At 33.2% G+C, this 16,049-nt stretch overlaps 2 protein-coding genes across 2 annotated transcripts; one reads left to right on the top strand and one right to left on the bottom strand.

The window, feature by feature from the left end:
- Nucleotides 1-2,602: 2,602 nt before the first annotated feature.
- LOC149486112 (small integral membrane protein 14) lies at nt 2,603-10,666 on the top strand. The gene is made up of 4 exons (XM_089699434.1): nt 2,603-2,772; nt 3,043-3,116; nt 7,172-7,363; nt 9,764-10,666. The coding sequence occupies exons 2-4, from the start codon at nt 3,045-3,047 to the stop codon at nt 9,800-9,802; spliced, it is 303 nt and encodes a 100-aa protein (XP_089555560.1). The 5' UTR covers nt 2,603-2,772; nt 3,043-3,044; the 3' UTR covers nt 9,803-10,666.
- LOC149486111 (uncharacterized) lies at nt 10,238-15,795 on the bottom strand. The gene is made up of 7 exons (XM_089699433.1): nt 14,969-15,795; nt 14,427-14,599; nt 13,947-14,145; nt 13,113-13,244; nt 12,690-12,870; nt 12,218-12,444; nt 10,238-11,924 (listed from the first exon to the last, which is right to left on the bottom strand). The coding sequence occupies exons 1-7, from the start codon at nt 15,674-15,676 to the stop codon at nt 11,106-11,108; spliced, it is 2,439 nt and encodes an 812-aa protein (XP_089555559.1). The 5' UTR covers nt 15,677-15,795; the 3' UTR covers nt 10,238-11,105.
- Between the last annotated feature and the right edge of the window lie 254 nt (nt 15,796-16,049).

Below are 16,049 nucleotides of genomic sequence, written 5' to 3'. Positions count from 1 at the left end.
AATTTGAACTTCAATTCAATAATTAAATGTGATAAATAATAATATGTATAGGTACCTATGCCTACTTACGCTTTTTTGCAGTCTCATTTAGGGACAAATTGCAATAGACACGGGTAAGCCACAAAAACTTTTATTTTTCTCTTAGCAACTTCTTAATGCGACAAAAGATAAATCGATAACGATAATATTACATATTTGATCCAGTTTACGATATCTTATATTATGTAGGTACAGGATGTAGGTGTTAGCTGCCCAAACTCCGAACTGGGATAAAAAGGCTGTAAAAAATCTAAAGTCACTAAAAATAATGTAGCTTTCTCTTGGCGGAAGAATTTACAAAATCGGTTGAGTTTGTAAGTATTTTTTTTTTAGTAGAAACATGTATCTAATCGTTCCATAGTCAAGATCAAACATCAATATTGCGGTCATCAGGGACATCCCACTTAAATAAATACGTAGTTACCATGTAAATGTTAATTTAAAAAAAATTGGAACTGCTTTGATGAAGTAAAATGTAAAGTCACAGCCAATAAAATACCTATAGTTAGTTCTTCCATTTTATTAAATCATAGAAAATAGAAATACAAGACAAAAGACCTAAGCTATTGTAATTCATCATCATCATCCCATATACATTCCCCACTGCTGGGACACGCCTGTACCCTCGGAGGCCTATGAGGGTACAGGCCATAATCCACCACACTGGCCAAGTGCGGGTTGGCGGATGACACATGTCGCCGAACTTTTGATTCTTCGACACGTCGCGTCGGTTACCTTACACCTTGGCCACGGACACCGGCGGCGCGACCGACGGCGCGACGGGCGGCGCGGCAATTCGCGCGGCGCGGTAAGCATGCCACGGGCAGTTGCGTTCGCCGCCGCGACCAGTGTAGACGAGGAGACGAGATGGCTTTATCAAAGTTAGCTCGACGTTGTTTGGAGAGTAGCAGCTTTTTTGCTCAAGATTTAATGTTTGGAAGATATAGTGGAGTACACGAATTAAATAGAAATCGTGTTACAGACGGAGAATTCCACCAAAAATATGAAAAATATAGGCATGATGAAAAATTATGTTGCGGGTGGCTATACTTCCAAATAGCTGGTCTAGCTAGAATTTCTGCAATAAAAGCTTCCGTCTCCATTTTCGCGAAAAAAAAACAAACTATTTTAAATTAAGTTCGCTCCGGGAGTAGACGCCGCGTCTGCCGCTCGACTCCGTGGCCTGCGCCGTAATAACTCATACATTTGTTTCGATCGCTAGTCGTGCCGCGCGATTCGCGCGGGGAAATTCGCCGGTCGTCTCGCTGGTCGCCGCTGCGCGTGGCATGCCCAGTACATTTCCATACATTTGATTCATTCGCAAGACGCGCCGCCAGTCGCGCCGCGCGAATTTTCGCTATAGCGAATTGTCCGTGGCCAGCACGTTAGGTTTTCTCACGATGTTTTCCTTCTCCGTTCGAGCAGTGGTGATGTAACAAACATGCGCAGATAAATTGAAAAATCAATTTATTTCCTAGGCACTCGTCTGATCTCGAACCCCGGACTTGTAGTCGAGGTCTCACCACTAAACCACCGATGTACCTATTGTAATTAATTTTTGTTAATTGCCTTTATTTACATTTTATATACCTAGTATGTAGTAATGATTTACCAGGTTTAACAAAAACTGATTACCAACTATGTACCTACCTATATCCTATTAAAAAAAGCACTAAACTTATTTTCGATTAATTTCGAAACAGCACTTGGGAAGAACGTAGGTGAGGACATACTTTTAGTCAAAAAAAATTGATGGAAAATGTTCAGCTCTATTATTTACTCCTTAGATTTACTCTATCATTATTAATTATTATCATAGCGATGCCGCAGCTGCGCAGGTGGATAGGTACCTACTCAGAAATACTTAATTTGCCTCCAAGATTCATATATATATTTTATAAATTCAAATAAAATTGTTGCAGTGCCAGACGCCAGTCATAGCCAGAAATAAAATGTAATATTCCACTAATTATTTTATTTTAACAATTAATTAATCTTTATAGCACAAAACATGTACATATTGACATTAATTATTGAATTTCCAATGTTATGAATACCAGTTAACTACTATTTTATAATTTCATATATTTTATTGATCTTTCATTATTTTTAAACACACATAGTTATACATACATTTTAAATTACTTATAGCGGCCGTACACGGACTGCTCGAGCAGTTAACGGCTGAGCGACGTACACGGCCTGCTCGAGCGGTCGGTCGTTGACTGCTCGAGCTGTCTCTACAAACCGCGCAGTTGATGGCTTGAAGCGGTCGCGACGCCCGACGCGACGGCTCGAGCAGTTCAGTTCGTGTATGGCAGTGAATGATTGTCCATAGTTCATCGCGCGGCTTCAAGCAATCGGTCGCAACTGCTTGAAGCGGTCCGTGTACAGATTCATGAAATATTAATAATTCGCAGACACAAGCATGTCATGCAAAATGATTGTCTAGATTGTGCATAACATTCACTTCGTTTATTGTAATGGCAACACTCAATAAAAGCGCGTGCACTGGCGTGCACTCTGTTTGTTGATTGGTGTCAATCCAATTCAATATTTTTGATGGTGACCAATCCCAAGAATCCAAGCATACAGTGTCAAAATGTCGTCAAAGGTGTAGTCGTAGCAAATATTTTTGCGTTTAATTTATCGTTGTTCAGGCACTCGTGTTAAAGTATAAAAATAACTTTTTAAAGTTAAACGTATTTAAAACTGCGTATTTACTTTTACCAGGTAATTTTGTTAAATTACAAGCTTAAATTTGATTTCATTTCCTGTGACAGATGACCCCTGCAAAATGTTTTTTGTATTTGTAAATAAAAACAAAGCAGGGATATCAAAATACTTACAAGAACTGGTCTAATCTTTTTAGGTCGATGCAATTTTTTTCTTTTATTCTTATTGGAATGTCGAAACGGCGTTCATTACGAATTTTGTAGTTGAACTGTGACTTATGGAAGTGAGAGTTTTGCGATAAATTGTAAAATAATTTGTTTTGATTAGAAATGGGCGATGAATTGGACCCCTGTGAGTGCCTTTGGAACCATGAGTTGGCAATGCGACGCCTCATCTCTCTGGTAAGACGACTTATCTCCTGACCTTGTAACATTAATCAGCTTTGTGAAATTAAATGCTTTAATAAATGTGGTCAAACGTAATCTATTAGTGCACGTCATGTCATGTTTAAGCACTTAATTTTTTTCTAGTAAATTTCTATTTATGAGTAGAATGCAAAGCTTCTATTTTAAGTTAATGTAATATGGTGTAGGACAAATGAATTATTTTCCTGTATTGAAGTTTATTTCAATCATTTAGTTGTAGCAAATAACACAGCCTTATCCTTATCAATATGTGCCGTTTTACACAATCATTACATACTATGGTGTACTAGCAGATCCAATGATGTAATGTCAGACTAGCTGCGTCCTGTAGTTTCACATGTATTTATTGGTTTTTCCTTTTATCCTAATTCCTGTGGGAATATCAGCATATAAAGTAGCTTAAGTTAGTCCTTATTACATCAGCTATGTGACAGTGAAAGTCCCATCACAAAAAACGAAACAATTTGTACCTAAAACATGTTTATTTTAATAATTGTAATATAAGATAGATACTCCAATTTTATTATTGGTATACATTTATCCATATCCATTTGAAATAAAAAATATTTCTTGTGTAATAACTGTGTGTGTAATCATATATAGTTTTAATCATGCTTCATTAAGGCTGCAGTCTAGCAAAATTGCGTTTTCAACAAGTTATTTGACAATTTTTTCCCGGCTAATGAAATGATAAACTGAATTTTTTTTTCTTGTTTATCAATTAGTGTTATATACGCAATGCGCGTGAATTTTTTCACATTTATAAAGTTACTTTATGTTACCTTAATCAGGCCTTCAAGATAAGTCTATTTCCCCCAAAGACATTTCGAGCTAAGTTTGTGCACTCACTACGTTGCAACCGATTACAATTTACACAATCTGATCAGCGCATTATTATCCTTATATAGTCGTTATTAAAAACTGCTGAACACAATTGCCGAAAAACTTATGATTTTCTTAATTAGAACGTTATAAATTCATTAAATTTCCCATTTTTTGCCTTACAAAATCTATTGATAAATACTGCTAAAAGTTATTTTTTCCATTAATTTATTCGAGTTGGTTGAAGACCAATGAGTATTAATCCTTTAAAAAAATTTTTTTTTGAATTTTGATAATTCTTTAAATATTAAAAAAATATTTAAAATAATTAGGAAAAATCCTAGCGAATTTCTTTAGTCGCGCTCCTTGGGCCGGAGCGTTCTGACGTGTGCTCTACGCTCGATTTTCCTTCATACCGAAGTGAAAGTTGCTCTACTTCATTAAATTTAATATTTTTGTTAATTAATTATTTTTATCTTAGTTTTGTGCAAATATTCGTATTTTTAAACATTTGATTTCGATATGGAAAATAAACGAAAAAAATACGCGTGTAATACTAGAAAAAAAATTATCTTCGAACATAAAGTTAATGAAACCAAATAGATTTCAAAGGTGATTGGCAACAATTTCTTTATTTTACGGGGTGTCAGTACAGGAATGTATATTTCTTTAAAACTAAATAAAGTAAGCTCATAAATTTTCTTATAATATAATTTTTTTGAAGTTCCAAAAATGTTTATTTTTTGTTTGAGAAATACGAAATATAATATAAACTTGTATTGAGAACTTGAACTTCCCAAGTTCATCCGGGGAAATCCCCATACGGGGAAAATGATTTGTTTACTCCAAAATTGATCCGAGGTGTTTTAATTTTTTTCTTCTAGTCATTTTCAACGTAGCGGCATGTTGTTTGATTATTAATTTTGTAACTTAAATACAGGATGTTGGTTTTATATTCTGATCTTACAGACGCGCTGACAAATTTAGTCCGCCATTTCTAGTTTAGTCTACCAACTCTAAGTACCAATATTAAAACGAATGGATTATCATCACATCATCAAAACTCAGATGTAATGGAAGATCACAATAACATAGAAAATTCAGTGGGTGTTGAGAACTAAACAAACAGAAGTAACAGAGACGCGAAGAATAAAAAAAGAGGATGAAAACGATAATTCGTTGATGCTTTCCCTTTTCGACGTATTGTTAGGGTACATCACCAATCTGCAAAAAACAAAACTGATGATTCCCAATTGCTGATTAAAAATGAAAAACAAATAATCGACAACAGTGGTGAAAATTTGCTGATCATAATGAAACATCCTTCAGTGATAGCAGATTTACTCATTTCAAATGTATCGGTGAACAGCGTAAAGGAGAGGAGGACAGGAAAACATTATGAATGTGGATGGTGGATTGTATACAGGGTGTAATCGATAAGTATGTGCAGGCGATTATGACGTTATTATTGCAGGTATCAAAAAACTTAAAACTGATATCGAAATTACTTTACCTAATGAGCAAAATGACAATAATAACTTTTTAAAAGTATAACGAGAAATATCTAAAAAATTTACTTTATACTTATAAATACACTCCCATATCAAAAAGGGAAAATGGGACTAGTAGAAGTTAAATGTCTAATTCCGGCAAAAGACATGAATGCGGAAGATGCGGTTAAAAAAAAATTTAATATTTGAAATACAATGCAAAAAATAACACTTTTGTCATAGATAAGAATCATGACTATTTTTTCTAAATTCAGGGACAACTAAACGTTGCAGAAGCAGAAGTCTGCTTATTTGCTGTTTGGACTGGAGTGAATAATTCGTTAAAAATAGAATATATAAAAAAGTGTGTAACGTTTAGGCAAAATAAAATGATGGACCATTATCAAGATTTTACATAAATTGCCTACTGTCAGAATTGATTGATTCGAGACTTCAGCATTCGATGCCCATCAAGGACCCATCCCATATCATTCAAGCGATTGAAAAAAAAGAGATAAATCCAGTGCAACCGATAAAGCATCAGAATGCTAGCAAAAGATTTATTAGGTTTATCAATATAAATCTATATATTACACATAATATAATAAATCTGTAGAAGACGCGAAGACTGACATCCGCGCGGACGGAGTCGCGGGCGGAAGCTAGTCAGAAATAAATATCTTTTGTTTTCATTTAACACAAACATTACATTTTTTTTATTATATACATAATTTGTTTATCCGTTTTATTAGTTAAACTGAACAACTTTCACTAAGAAACTTAGGTCGAAAAAAATGTATAGAGTTCTGCATTTTGTATGGAAAGCTTATTTTTTTTATATTTCGTCCAAATTTCTTTGTAAAAGTTGATCAGTTATATAAACATGAAGTTGAAGATATCAATAGAAAGTATTCGCAAATTTTGTGTACCTACTGATAAAAAAAAATCACCCGGTGTAATTTTCACGAAAATTGTTTCAAATTGTCATTTTTGGTACTTATTACGAATATTAAATTATGCATACGAATGATTTAATTTTTAAAAATTAAGTGGAGCAACTTTCCCTTAGTACATTTGTATTATTTACATATAGGATGACAGGATGCATTTGTTTGCACTACTAGACCAAGCCCTTAATTGATCAGTCATGCCTGTACAAATGATGGTTTTGATTACATTGACATTTTTTGTACTATTGCAACTTTAACAATTCACAATTTATTAATGTATATATGTAATCAGTTATTTACCTTTGTTTTACATTGCTTAATATAAAGGTTTTCATTTATGTGGAACATCTATTTAAAAATAAATATGACACCATTTATTACTCTTGAAAACAAACTAGTGACCTTCCCCAACTTGGCACATTTACAGTTTACACAAAATGCAAAATTGTATTCTCACAAATCTGATTATACCTAGTTCAGTTGTATAATTTATTCCTATCAAAATACCTTGTATTCATCTTTGATATTATCCTTTAAAACACAAATAATTTTAGCTATGTAGATTAAAGTTTCATTATTAATAATTCTTACTTTATTTATACTATATTTCTATTCTACATGTCACTTAAAGGCCAGCAAGTACGATCATCAATCTATTGTTTATGTTTGTAACCACTTAACATCAGGTGGGCCACACACCTTAACTTACTGCCACAGCAATTGCCATGAAAAAAAGAAATAAAACAACTATAACCATGTGTTTCCCTAGCTCCGACAGGGCCAATCATACTGCACAGATGGGGAGTGCCTCGAGCAACTGCCAGGTCTGCCGCAGCCAGAATCAGCGAGCAACAGCTTCCTCGTCATGTTCTTGATGATGGCTCTCGCGCTCGCGATGTATATGATACGCCCGAGACGCAACCAGATACAGGACGCTGCGAAGCCTTCGTCCAGCTCTCATGTGAGTTAAAGAACCTGGCTGTTTATGTAGTTACCATAATATATGTATTGTTGTAGCTTTAAAACCGCTGTTTTAAGATATTTATTTGACAAATAAAATATAAATATATTGTCCTGTTGGTCATAGTACAATGTTCTATAGCTCTAAACATTGTAATCTGACATAGACAACCTGATAAATAGATGACAAAAGCAATTTTTCATTTCAAACCAGTCCTGAGATTGATAAATTCAAAAGCGGGACGATCAATCAGTTAATACATTTTATCCTGTACCTACATCACTATCATGGTATTGCTGTAATGATTCATAATAGGTTATCAACAACCTAGAACATTGCAAACATGTAATGTATTATGTTTTATAAATGTATGAAACCTGTAGTTAAATAAAACATGGTTATTTGTTATCACTAAAACATTTCAAGTGGTATGGTATGACCATTTAAAACAAATGATAAATACATTAATTATACTAGAACTGACCGCAAATTATTATTCACTTTGTAATTAGCATAAATTACATGTACTGCATATAATCCCTGAATTTTTAGTGTTGGTAACTTTTTTCCATACCACACTATAATATCTAGATCAACTTAAAAGGATTGGAGTATCGAAAAGTTATTAAAAGTAATACTTTAATAGTTTGTTTAAGACCTAATGTAAAGGAAAGAAAGAAATAATTTTGAATTTTTTGTATACTATATAGAAAGTATACATGAAGCCCTATTTGTGTAGTAGCGCACGTAAAAGAATCCGTGCTGTAACTGCGAATCAATTTAATATGCTACAGCCACAGATCACAGAAACTATGGCTACAGCAGACAGCACCACAAAATTCGCCCAATAATTTTAGTAGAACACTTTTCGATCGAAAAGATTTAACAAAAGTAATTAATTGAGAACAATTCCGAAATTGTTAATGATTCAATCGCGTCAACTCTAGAAATCATACCCAAGAATTAATATCAAATATCATAAATATCCTTGGGATCAGAAACTTCCTTTCGGACCGTCTTTTCTGAATACTAGAGTATGCATACGTTTTTTTTATCTATGTCACAGATCAAGCTTTGTTTTAAGGTCTGTAATAGGCAATAGCATAGATTTCATAGTCCAACAGCTGTGAATAAAACAAAAATAACAGACACGAGTCGCGATATTTATAAACAGGAAGTGTTTGTTGCATTTTTTACGTGATCGCCTTGCCAACATCACAACAAAGCACGCACCACTTTCTGTTAGCAATTCATTTGCATAATGACACTTTTATTATTTACTAGTTATGCCCCGCGGTTTTACCTGCACTGCTTTACTCCTATTGGACTTAGACTAACGCTCTTATTGTGATGATATATCCTCGATACAAAATGGTTAAATATGTTTTCTAACACTGAAGTTCTTTTTCAAATTGAACGCGTATTTACTGAGTTTACCCAAACAAACAATTTTCAGCTGTATAACATCAGGATACATTTTTGTGCAGTACCGTTATAGATTATAATAAAATAAATTAGATATATGTAACATTTTACATAATACGACATTGAAACAAGTGAAGTTGAATAACAAATAATAATTATTCTTTTGTATTGTTGTATATGGCAGATGGCTCTCACCTTGAACTTATTTCATTACGTGACCTTGTTAAGTTGTTAATTGATTTGTATTCCGATTTCCTTTTACCTTCTGATATGATATAATCCTTCCATCCATTGTTTTTATCGATTGTTTCTTATCAGTAGGGTTTGTTTTTTTTTAATATTTCTTATAATATAAATATTAAAATTTGTATGTTTGTCACTCAATCACGCAAAACAACTGAACAGATTTTAAATCTAGGCAGAAGAGATTATACAGAAAAACCAATACGCTGTTTACGCTGTGTAGTAACTGTTGAGGGTAGTTTCGTCTGTGAATACACAGACGAAAATACAGGCATGCTAAAAATAATGGAAGCCTTAGGACGTATGTTGGCGTCCATCCGAATATATAAAATATTTGAAAATTCTCTAATACAAATAATAAAGCTTATTACTAAGTAATATCATCCAGAGACACAAAAAAGAAAGTCCTGTCATAAAAAATAGAACTAACCTGAATAGACCATGTAATAAATAAAATGTTAGAATGTTCGATGCGAATGCCTTCATTGTAAAACACAATTTCATGGTTATATGCATATTAATTAATAATTTACACGAAAGTATCGATAAAACATAAAACGTGCTAATTGTTTCTGTAATTTTCCTTGCAAAGATAGTTAGGTAGAAGTTAGAGATATTTTTTTATACGTGACGCACCTAGACCTGAATTGAAATTGTGTTGCTAACTTTGAAAATATTCGTTTCACACCCCATCAATATTTATTACATTTTAAAAAGAAACATTTTTTCCAGGACCGCGATGGAGCGCCACCAACACCGCCCCGAATTTAATCTCTATTGACAACACAGGTTCGTCAAGCCAACAAAATTCGAATATGTATTATGATATAAATATATAATAGCGACCGCTTAGAGTTCGACTTATAAACAATAATTATATTGTATTAAGTATAAGTTAATATAAGTGTTACAAAAACTTCGACTAGTACTAATTACTGAGGATAACATCTTGCCTTTATTGAATTTTAAAATATTTTAACTATCATTCCATATTGTTTTATATCTATCATGCTTTGAAGTCACAAAATTAACTTGTAATTGGTGCTATAATTTATTGAGAATTTGGTCGGAAATGACAAATTTTTAACAGAAACGGCTGTTAATTAATGTTCGACCAATTTACAATCACAATGATGAAAACATCACAAAGACATTGTTAATATTTAGATCTGATCACTTTGGTCACAACTCCATTTAATTTTTAACTTTAGTTTGTGCACTTTTTTTGCTTGATTTGCACTTTTAAATGTTCGAATACATAAACCGGCTACTCACCTACCTGCAGCAGGGGCAATATTGGAATAGCACCCTTAATTGTGATGTGTATAGGCAAGCAGGGGCAATTTAGAGAAAAACTGAAATTGCCTCGACTGCCGCCGTGCAAGCGAGATTGTTCCAATGTTGCCCTTGCGGCAAGTACGTGAGTAGCCCGCTTTACTGTAATTACCAATGCAAACAGTTTGAAGGTATTTTCAGACTTGTGATATTCCATTAGATTGTAGTCATGTCTCACGGGATTGGGTTTAGTTCTATATCATTTATTATTATATTATTATGACATTATACACTATTGATTTCGCAATTATTATTTGAGATTGTATTAATTATTCAGAGAAATAAAAAAGTTAAATAACATTATTGTTTTATTTTATTTCTAGGCTGCTATAGAAAATATGAATTTTTTAAAGAAAACTACACAATGTATTAAAATATAAATTTATATTTACATACTTAGTCAAAATCTTGTGTACTTCGAAAGATTTCCCTAAGGAGAATCATGTATTATTTACTTTTTGTAAGTATTATTTATTGAACATTTTGAAAGAAAAAGAAACCTGATATTCTGAAATAACTATTTCACATTGTGAATTTTAGAAAAACATTATTGCTTGCTATGCTTATTTTTTCCTTAATTATGAACTATAGCTAGCTAAATATTTAATATTTAACGTCAGACTCATACAGTACATTTGACCGTACATTTAAAAATATCTCTGCTGGCGATACAAAAATAAATGTCATTTACAACAGAATTTTGACGAACCACCTCTCACGGGGAGGTGGTGGTCTCTAATCATGAATCCTGAATTCTGTCCACTTCACTCTTAACCTTTTTCAAAAGACTACTTATTTTCTTATACTTACCCACTGAGTTCGGAAGGTTCTCGAACTGAATGACGTCACAAATGTCTTTGGCGAACTTGTCGTCACTTGGCAGTTTCATGTATGGCGATACAATGTTCATAACTGGTGTACCGTATTCAGTAGTTTTCACGATACCAGTTCTCGTGTCAGGAGTTTTAGGGGCTTCTGTCTCATTAGCAGGTTTCTTTTCAACTACTGGTCCAGTAACAACTTCCTTTTCTACTATTTGCTCAGTAACATCTTTCTTTTGAACTTCCGAGTCATTGGGAGCTTTCTTTTCAACCTCTGGCTCATTAGGAGCTTTCTTTTCAACTTCTGTTTCATTAACAACTTTCTTTTGGACTTCTGACTCATTAGGAGCTTGCTTTTCAACTTCTGTCTCAATAACAACTTTTTCTTTACCTTCTGACTCATTTACAACGTTCTCTTTATCTTCTAACTCATTAACAACTTTCTTTTCAACTCCTGTCTCATCAACTAGTTTCTTTTCATCTTTCGAGGTTTCATCTTGTTTTGTTTCTTCATTAACATTCTGAGTAACTTTACTAATAGCTTCTTGATTTTCGATAATGCCAACAAATTCAACTTCAGACATATCTCCGGAAAGGTCAACTTCTTTCACATCTGTGTCTGTGCTCGAGTCCATGGCGATTTCAGAGTATTTTATTGCGTCTAACAGTTGACGCTTTTTAGCCTCTAGGTCGTCTATCGTTGGACTATTTCGTCCACTACTTAGTATTGATACCTCCTAAAATAAGACAGGAAATTTATAAAATAAAGTTTTACAAAACGATACAACTACATTGTCGATTTTAACTTCGTTTTGACAGAGATAGACTAGATATTTTGTCGTTATTATGGAAAATGTAAAAAATAATTTGAATTGACGTAATTCATTTGAAAGTCACGTAAAATTGATCCTGAAAACATAATTCTATACCAAAAAGGTGATAGACGCAATTATCTTTCACTTTTACTAGTAACAAATATGTTTATCACAATTCATGCAAACTTGGCTCAAATCAAAATAAATAAACTCACGTCATCATCATCATCAATCGTGATCAAATCGTCCTCCGGCACAGGTATATCCGTCACTTGTACTATTTCAATGTCGCTTTGCGATTTGTCAGATTCTGTGTCCTTATCTTCAATCTGAATGGTGGTAATGGGTTTGGGAGATTCGGGGGGAGGGGAAGATGGCGGCGGGGGGAGGGGAGGGGGCTCGTCGTCGGGGAGGGGAGGTACGGACGGGAACGCTGTGCTTTCTGTAAGTATATAAAATTTAGGAAAAGAAATTGCATTTCATACTTGCTAGTGATAAAAAATAAATTACAATAATGATAACAGTACTTATTAATTTTTTTTATATTGATGAAATTTTTTCGAAATACTTGTAATTTTTCCATAAACCATTGATGAAATTTTTTCAACTTTTTTTATTTTTTCATAATAAAAAATAAATGAATTTCGGAGTTTAGATAACCTATAAAATCAAATGCACAAAAAATACCATCTCCACTATCCAATTCCATTTCTGCTTGACCCTCCTGTATTGAATTATTATTTGACGAAGGGAAGAACGTTAGTTTTTTCCGCTTATACGCCTTCATGGCGTTGGGCGCTAACATTTGTAACATCACCATTTTGCTGTCCTGGTCTGACATTGGCGGAAAGCCGTACAGATGACCTTCCTGAAAAAATAATATTTTTGTAAATAAATAATCCAATCAAGTAACTATGTATAAATAAAAAGTAATTATAGATTTTTTGAATACATGTCTTTTGAAAAATTTCATTAGTGATTGTTGAATTTAAGATAAAAAAATAACACAATTGTTTTTTATTTTTTTTGTGTGTTTTAAACATAATTCAGATGTCAAATTCAATTGAAATAAAAAAAGAAACATTTTATATGCAATATAAGATAACATACCTCTTTGTATCTTGAACTAGCTGGCACATTGAATCCTGGGAAGTCTAGAATTTTCTTAATATCAAACTTGTCCTTACATCCCGGCTCACACACCTCACCTTCCTCTTCATCAGGATCTTGAATGGCGCGTCCCTAGAAATATTTTCATATATGTACTTTAATATATTGTTGATTTCAAAACTTAATTTTTGAGTTCAAAATATGTGGAGGAATTTATTCAGAAAAAATTTTTATATAAAAAATTAGAGGAATTACCTACTTATATTAATAACTCAGGCCCCGGAATCACAGACACAATAGAAAATCTATTGTGTCGTGGGCCGATCGGGCCGTTCGGGGCTCAATGGGTTAAAAGTAGACATAAAATATTATGTGGAGGGATTTGATACATATACGCATGTTTATGTGCAAATTCAAACTTGTAATAATGATTTCAGTTATAATGAACACTGGCTATGCCTAGCAAGGGAGCCAGAGCCTCATATTCAATATTGTACAATCCAAAGGTGAATAAAGATTTATTTTATTATTTATAAGCTATTGCATAGCTTCTATCGCGGGCCTTGAGCGCGGGGACCGAATCGAGAAATTACGTAACGAAAAAACCTCACGCTCCCCACTCCGACGGACTCGGAGGTGTGGTTTGAAGGCATGCTATGCAATAGCTTTACCGCGGCAGTCCCAGAGTGCCACACGTCTTTTTTATTTAATTCTTTCACAGTTATAGAATTTTTAAAGACTAGTAAAAAAAACGAATTGGTAAAGCTGAGCAGTCAAAAAATAGTAATTGTAATAAGAAATAACTTAAAATATAAATCATAATAAACAACTCACAGTAGAATCAAACATAGTAATCCCAGAGTGAGAAATCCTTGCGTCCTCCAACCAACCTGGTGGGTAGCCTAACATCCTCATTCTATAGATATGCATTGGAATCTCATTTCGCTTCAAGCCAAGTGCATTCCGCAGCTGTCCAGATATCCTACCAGGTATCAAGTGTCCATATTTCTGCTCATCTTCTACATGATATCGCCTGTAAAGTTAAGTTTATATCAGTATTTGCTAATAAAAACTATTATTTATTTTCAATATTGATGCTTCAAAAATATAATTGATGTTGAATTTTCTTGTATACCCTCAAAATTTTACCTTTTATACTTATAAAAATCTAATAGCTCTATACTTTTAAGAAATCTACTATAATAGGTTAAAGAGGAAGCCAATATATAACATGAATAGAGATGCAAGAATTTATTCTCCAAAACTGAACTCGAAATTATTATACTATTTAATAAATAATCAACACTGAATTACCCAAGTTTCACACCAATATTCCTTCTATTTTCTGCTATTTTTGCATTGTTCCTTGGCAGTGTGCATTCTCTAAGTGGATGTGCGCCCTCACAATTGAAGCAGGTTGGTCCTCTTCTCAAAACTTGTGGAGCACTTTTCTCAGTTTCCGTTGTATTGGAAATTAGTTGAGATGCCTTATCAAGAAAATAGTGTAAATTTATAAATTTGAATGCCATAAAACCGAAAATAGTGAATGAGCTTTTGAAGATGTCTTAAGTATTTTTATTATTTTTTTATATTATAGATAATGACTTTATCAATGACTCTGCTGTTAACTCTTCTAAATTTAATAGTATAAGCTCAATATTTTCTTATAGGAGATACCTGTCTGTGAATATGGAAGTCATGATCTAATAAGAAATATATTTTGTCAAACAATAAATCTAGGTTTTAATAAATATTTAAAAGTGGCATGTGTGCTTTTTGCTTTACTTACTCTGCATAGTTATAATAAATTTTAACAGCATTTGAGCAATTAATTATGTTATTATTAATATACTCACCTGTTCATACATTGGTATGTCAATATTCATGTCTTGAGGGTCTGTGTCAACAAAAAACAAATTGTCCTCTGATGCTAGTACAGGTGGTTTCTCAACCTCTTCCTCACTAAAGTCCTCTGGCCATATATCTAACTCTACGTCCGTTTCATTACCATCAGAAAATGATTCCGTCTCATTTAACTTGATCATCTTTAGCATGAAGTCCTTCAACTTCTTCTTGTACACTTTCGCCATTGTTTTGTCTCTAAATCGTACACTTACTAATGGTATTCTGTTCTCACAACCAACGACGCCCAAGTCACTGTTAGATACAGATGCAGGGGAATCAATGTCAATATCTTCATTAAATATAATTGTCTTGCACATTTCAGGATTCTGTCCATCTTTAAAGGAGCCATTGAGTTTATTTTCGCTTGCATCAGTGGAGTTTTTATTCTCTAAATTATTTTTTAAACCGTCCGCTTCCGTTTTCCCTCCATTATTTGTGGTATCATTATTTATGTTTTTCTGATCAGTATCATGGGGCGAATCAATATCACTGATTTCGATAACCGAATCGCTCTCGTTTAAGGAGTTTTTAACACCCTCACTCACTTTATTTTGCTCAGTACATAATATCTTACATTCTTTACCCTCGTCGTCGGTACTCAAATCTTCATTATCCAATTCGTAAATTATATTGTTGACTCCAGTTTTTCTTTTCGCCATTGCCAATAATTTTCGACATAAATAATAACGGCTGTGTCTTTAAACAATGGAAATAAGTTTAATTTAATATTGTAAAAATTAAAATAAGTTTACAATATTATTATGATGACAATACGACATTGACAAATTTTGACATTGACAGAGCGTTGCTTTGATCACGCTTTGATTTCTTTTTTCTTAGTTGGATTATGGATCGGCTCCTAGGTATTTTATTTAAGTTACGATTATTGCTATTTGGGTTGTATTGTATTGATTTTGTGTTCTGTAAATGTTTAATATTGTCTTATTCTTATATTGTAATAAAATATTATCAGATTCTATCACACTCACTTTAATGAAGACAAAAATAAGAATAAAATGATGTGAAAGGTTT

This window comes from Colias philodice, chromosome 9 (genome assembly GCF_061535455.1).
Source record: "Colias philodice isolate Cphi_HAF_F1 chromosome 9, ilColPhil1 Martin Lab GWU primary, whole genome shotgun sequence".
NCBI lineage: Eukaryota > Metazoa > Arthropoda > Insecta > Lepidoptera > Pieridae > Colias > Colias philodice.
This window is presented reverse-complemented; position numbering and strand designations above follow the sequence as displayed.

What these genes read in the sequence shown, in the direction of transcription:
- LOC149486112 (XM_089699434.1), top strand. Translation starts at nt 3,045, where the DNA reads ATGGGCGATGAATTGGACCCCTGTGAGTGCCTTTGGAACCATGAGTTG. An exon ending in TGCGACGCCTCATCTCTCTG is followed by an intron (nt 3,117 to 7,171) that starts GTAAGACGACTT and finishes GTGTTTCCCTAG; the next exon opens with CTCCGACAGGGCCAATCATA. An exon ending in AGCCTTCGTCCAGCTCTCAT is followed by an intron (nt 7,364 to 9,763) that starts GTGAGTTAAAGA and finishes CATTTTTTCCAG; the next exon opens with GACCGCGATGGAGCGCCACC.
- LOC149486111 (XM_089699433.1), bottom strand. Translation starts at nt 15,676, where the DNA reads ATGGCGAAAAGAAAAACTGGAGTCAACAATATAATTTACGAATTGGAT. An exon ending in AATATTGGTGTGAAACTTGG is followed by an intron (nt 14,146 to 14,426) that starts GTAATTCAGTGT and finishes TTAACTTTACAG; the next exon opens with GCGATATCATGTAGAAGATG. An exon ending in GGAATTGGATAGTGGAGATG is followed by an intron (nt 12,445 to 12,689) that starts GTATTTTTTGTG and finishes ATATACTTACAG; the next exon opens with AAAGCACAGCGTTCCCGTCC.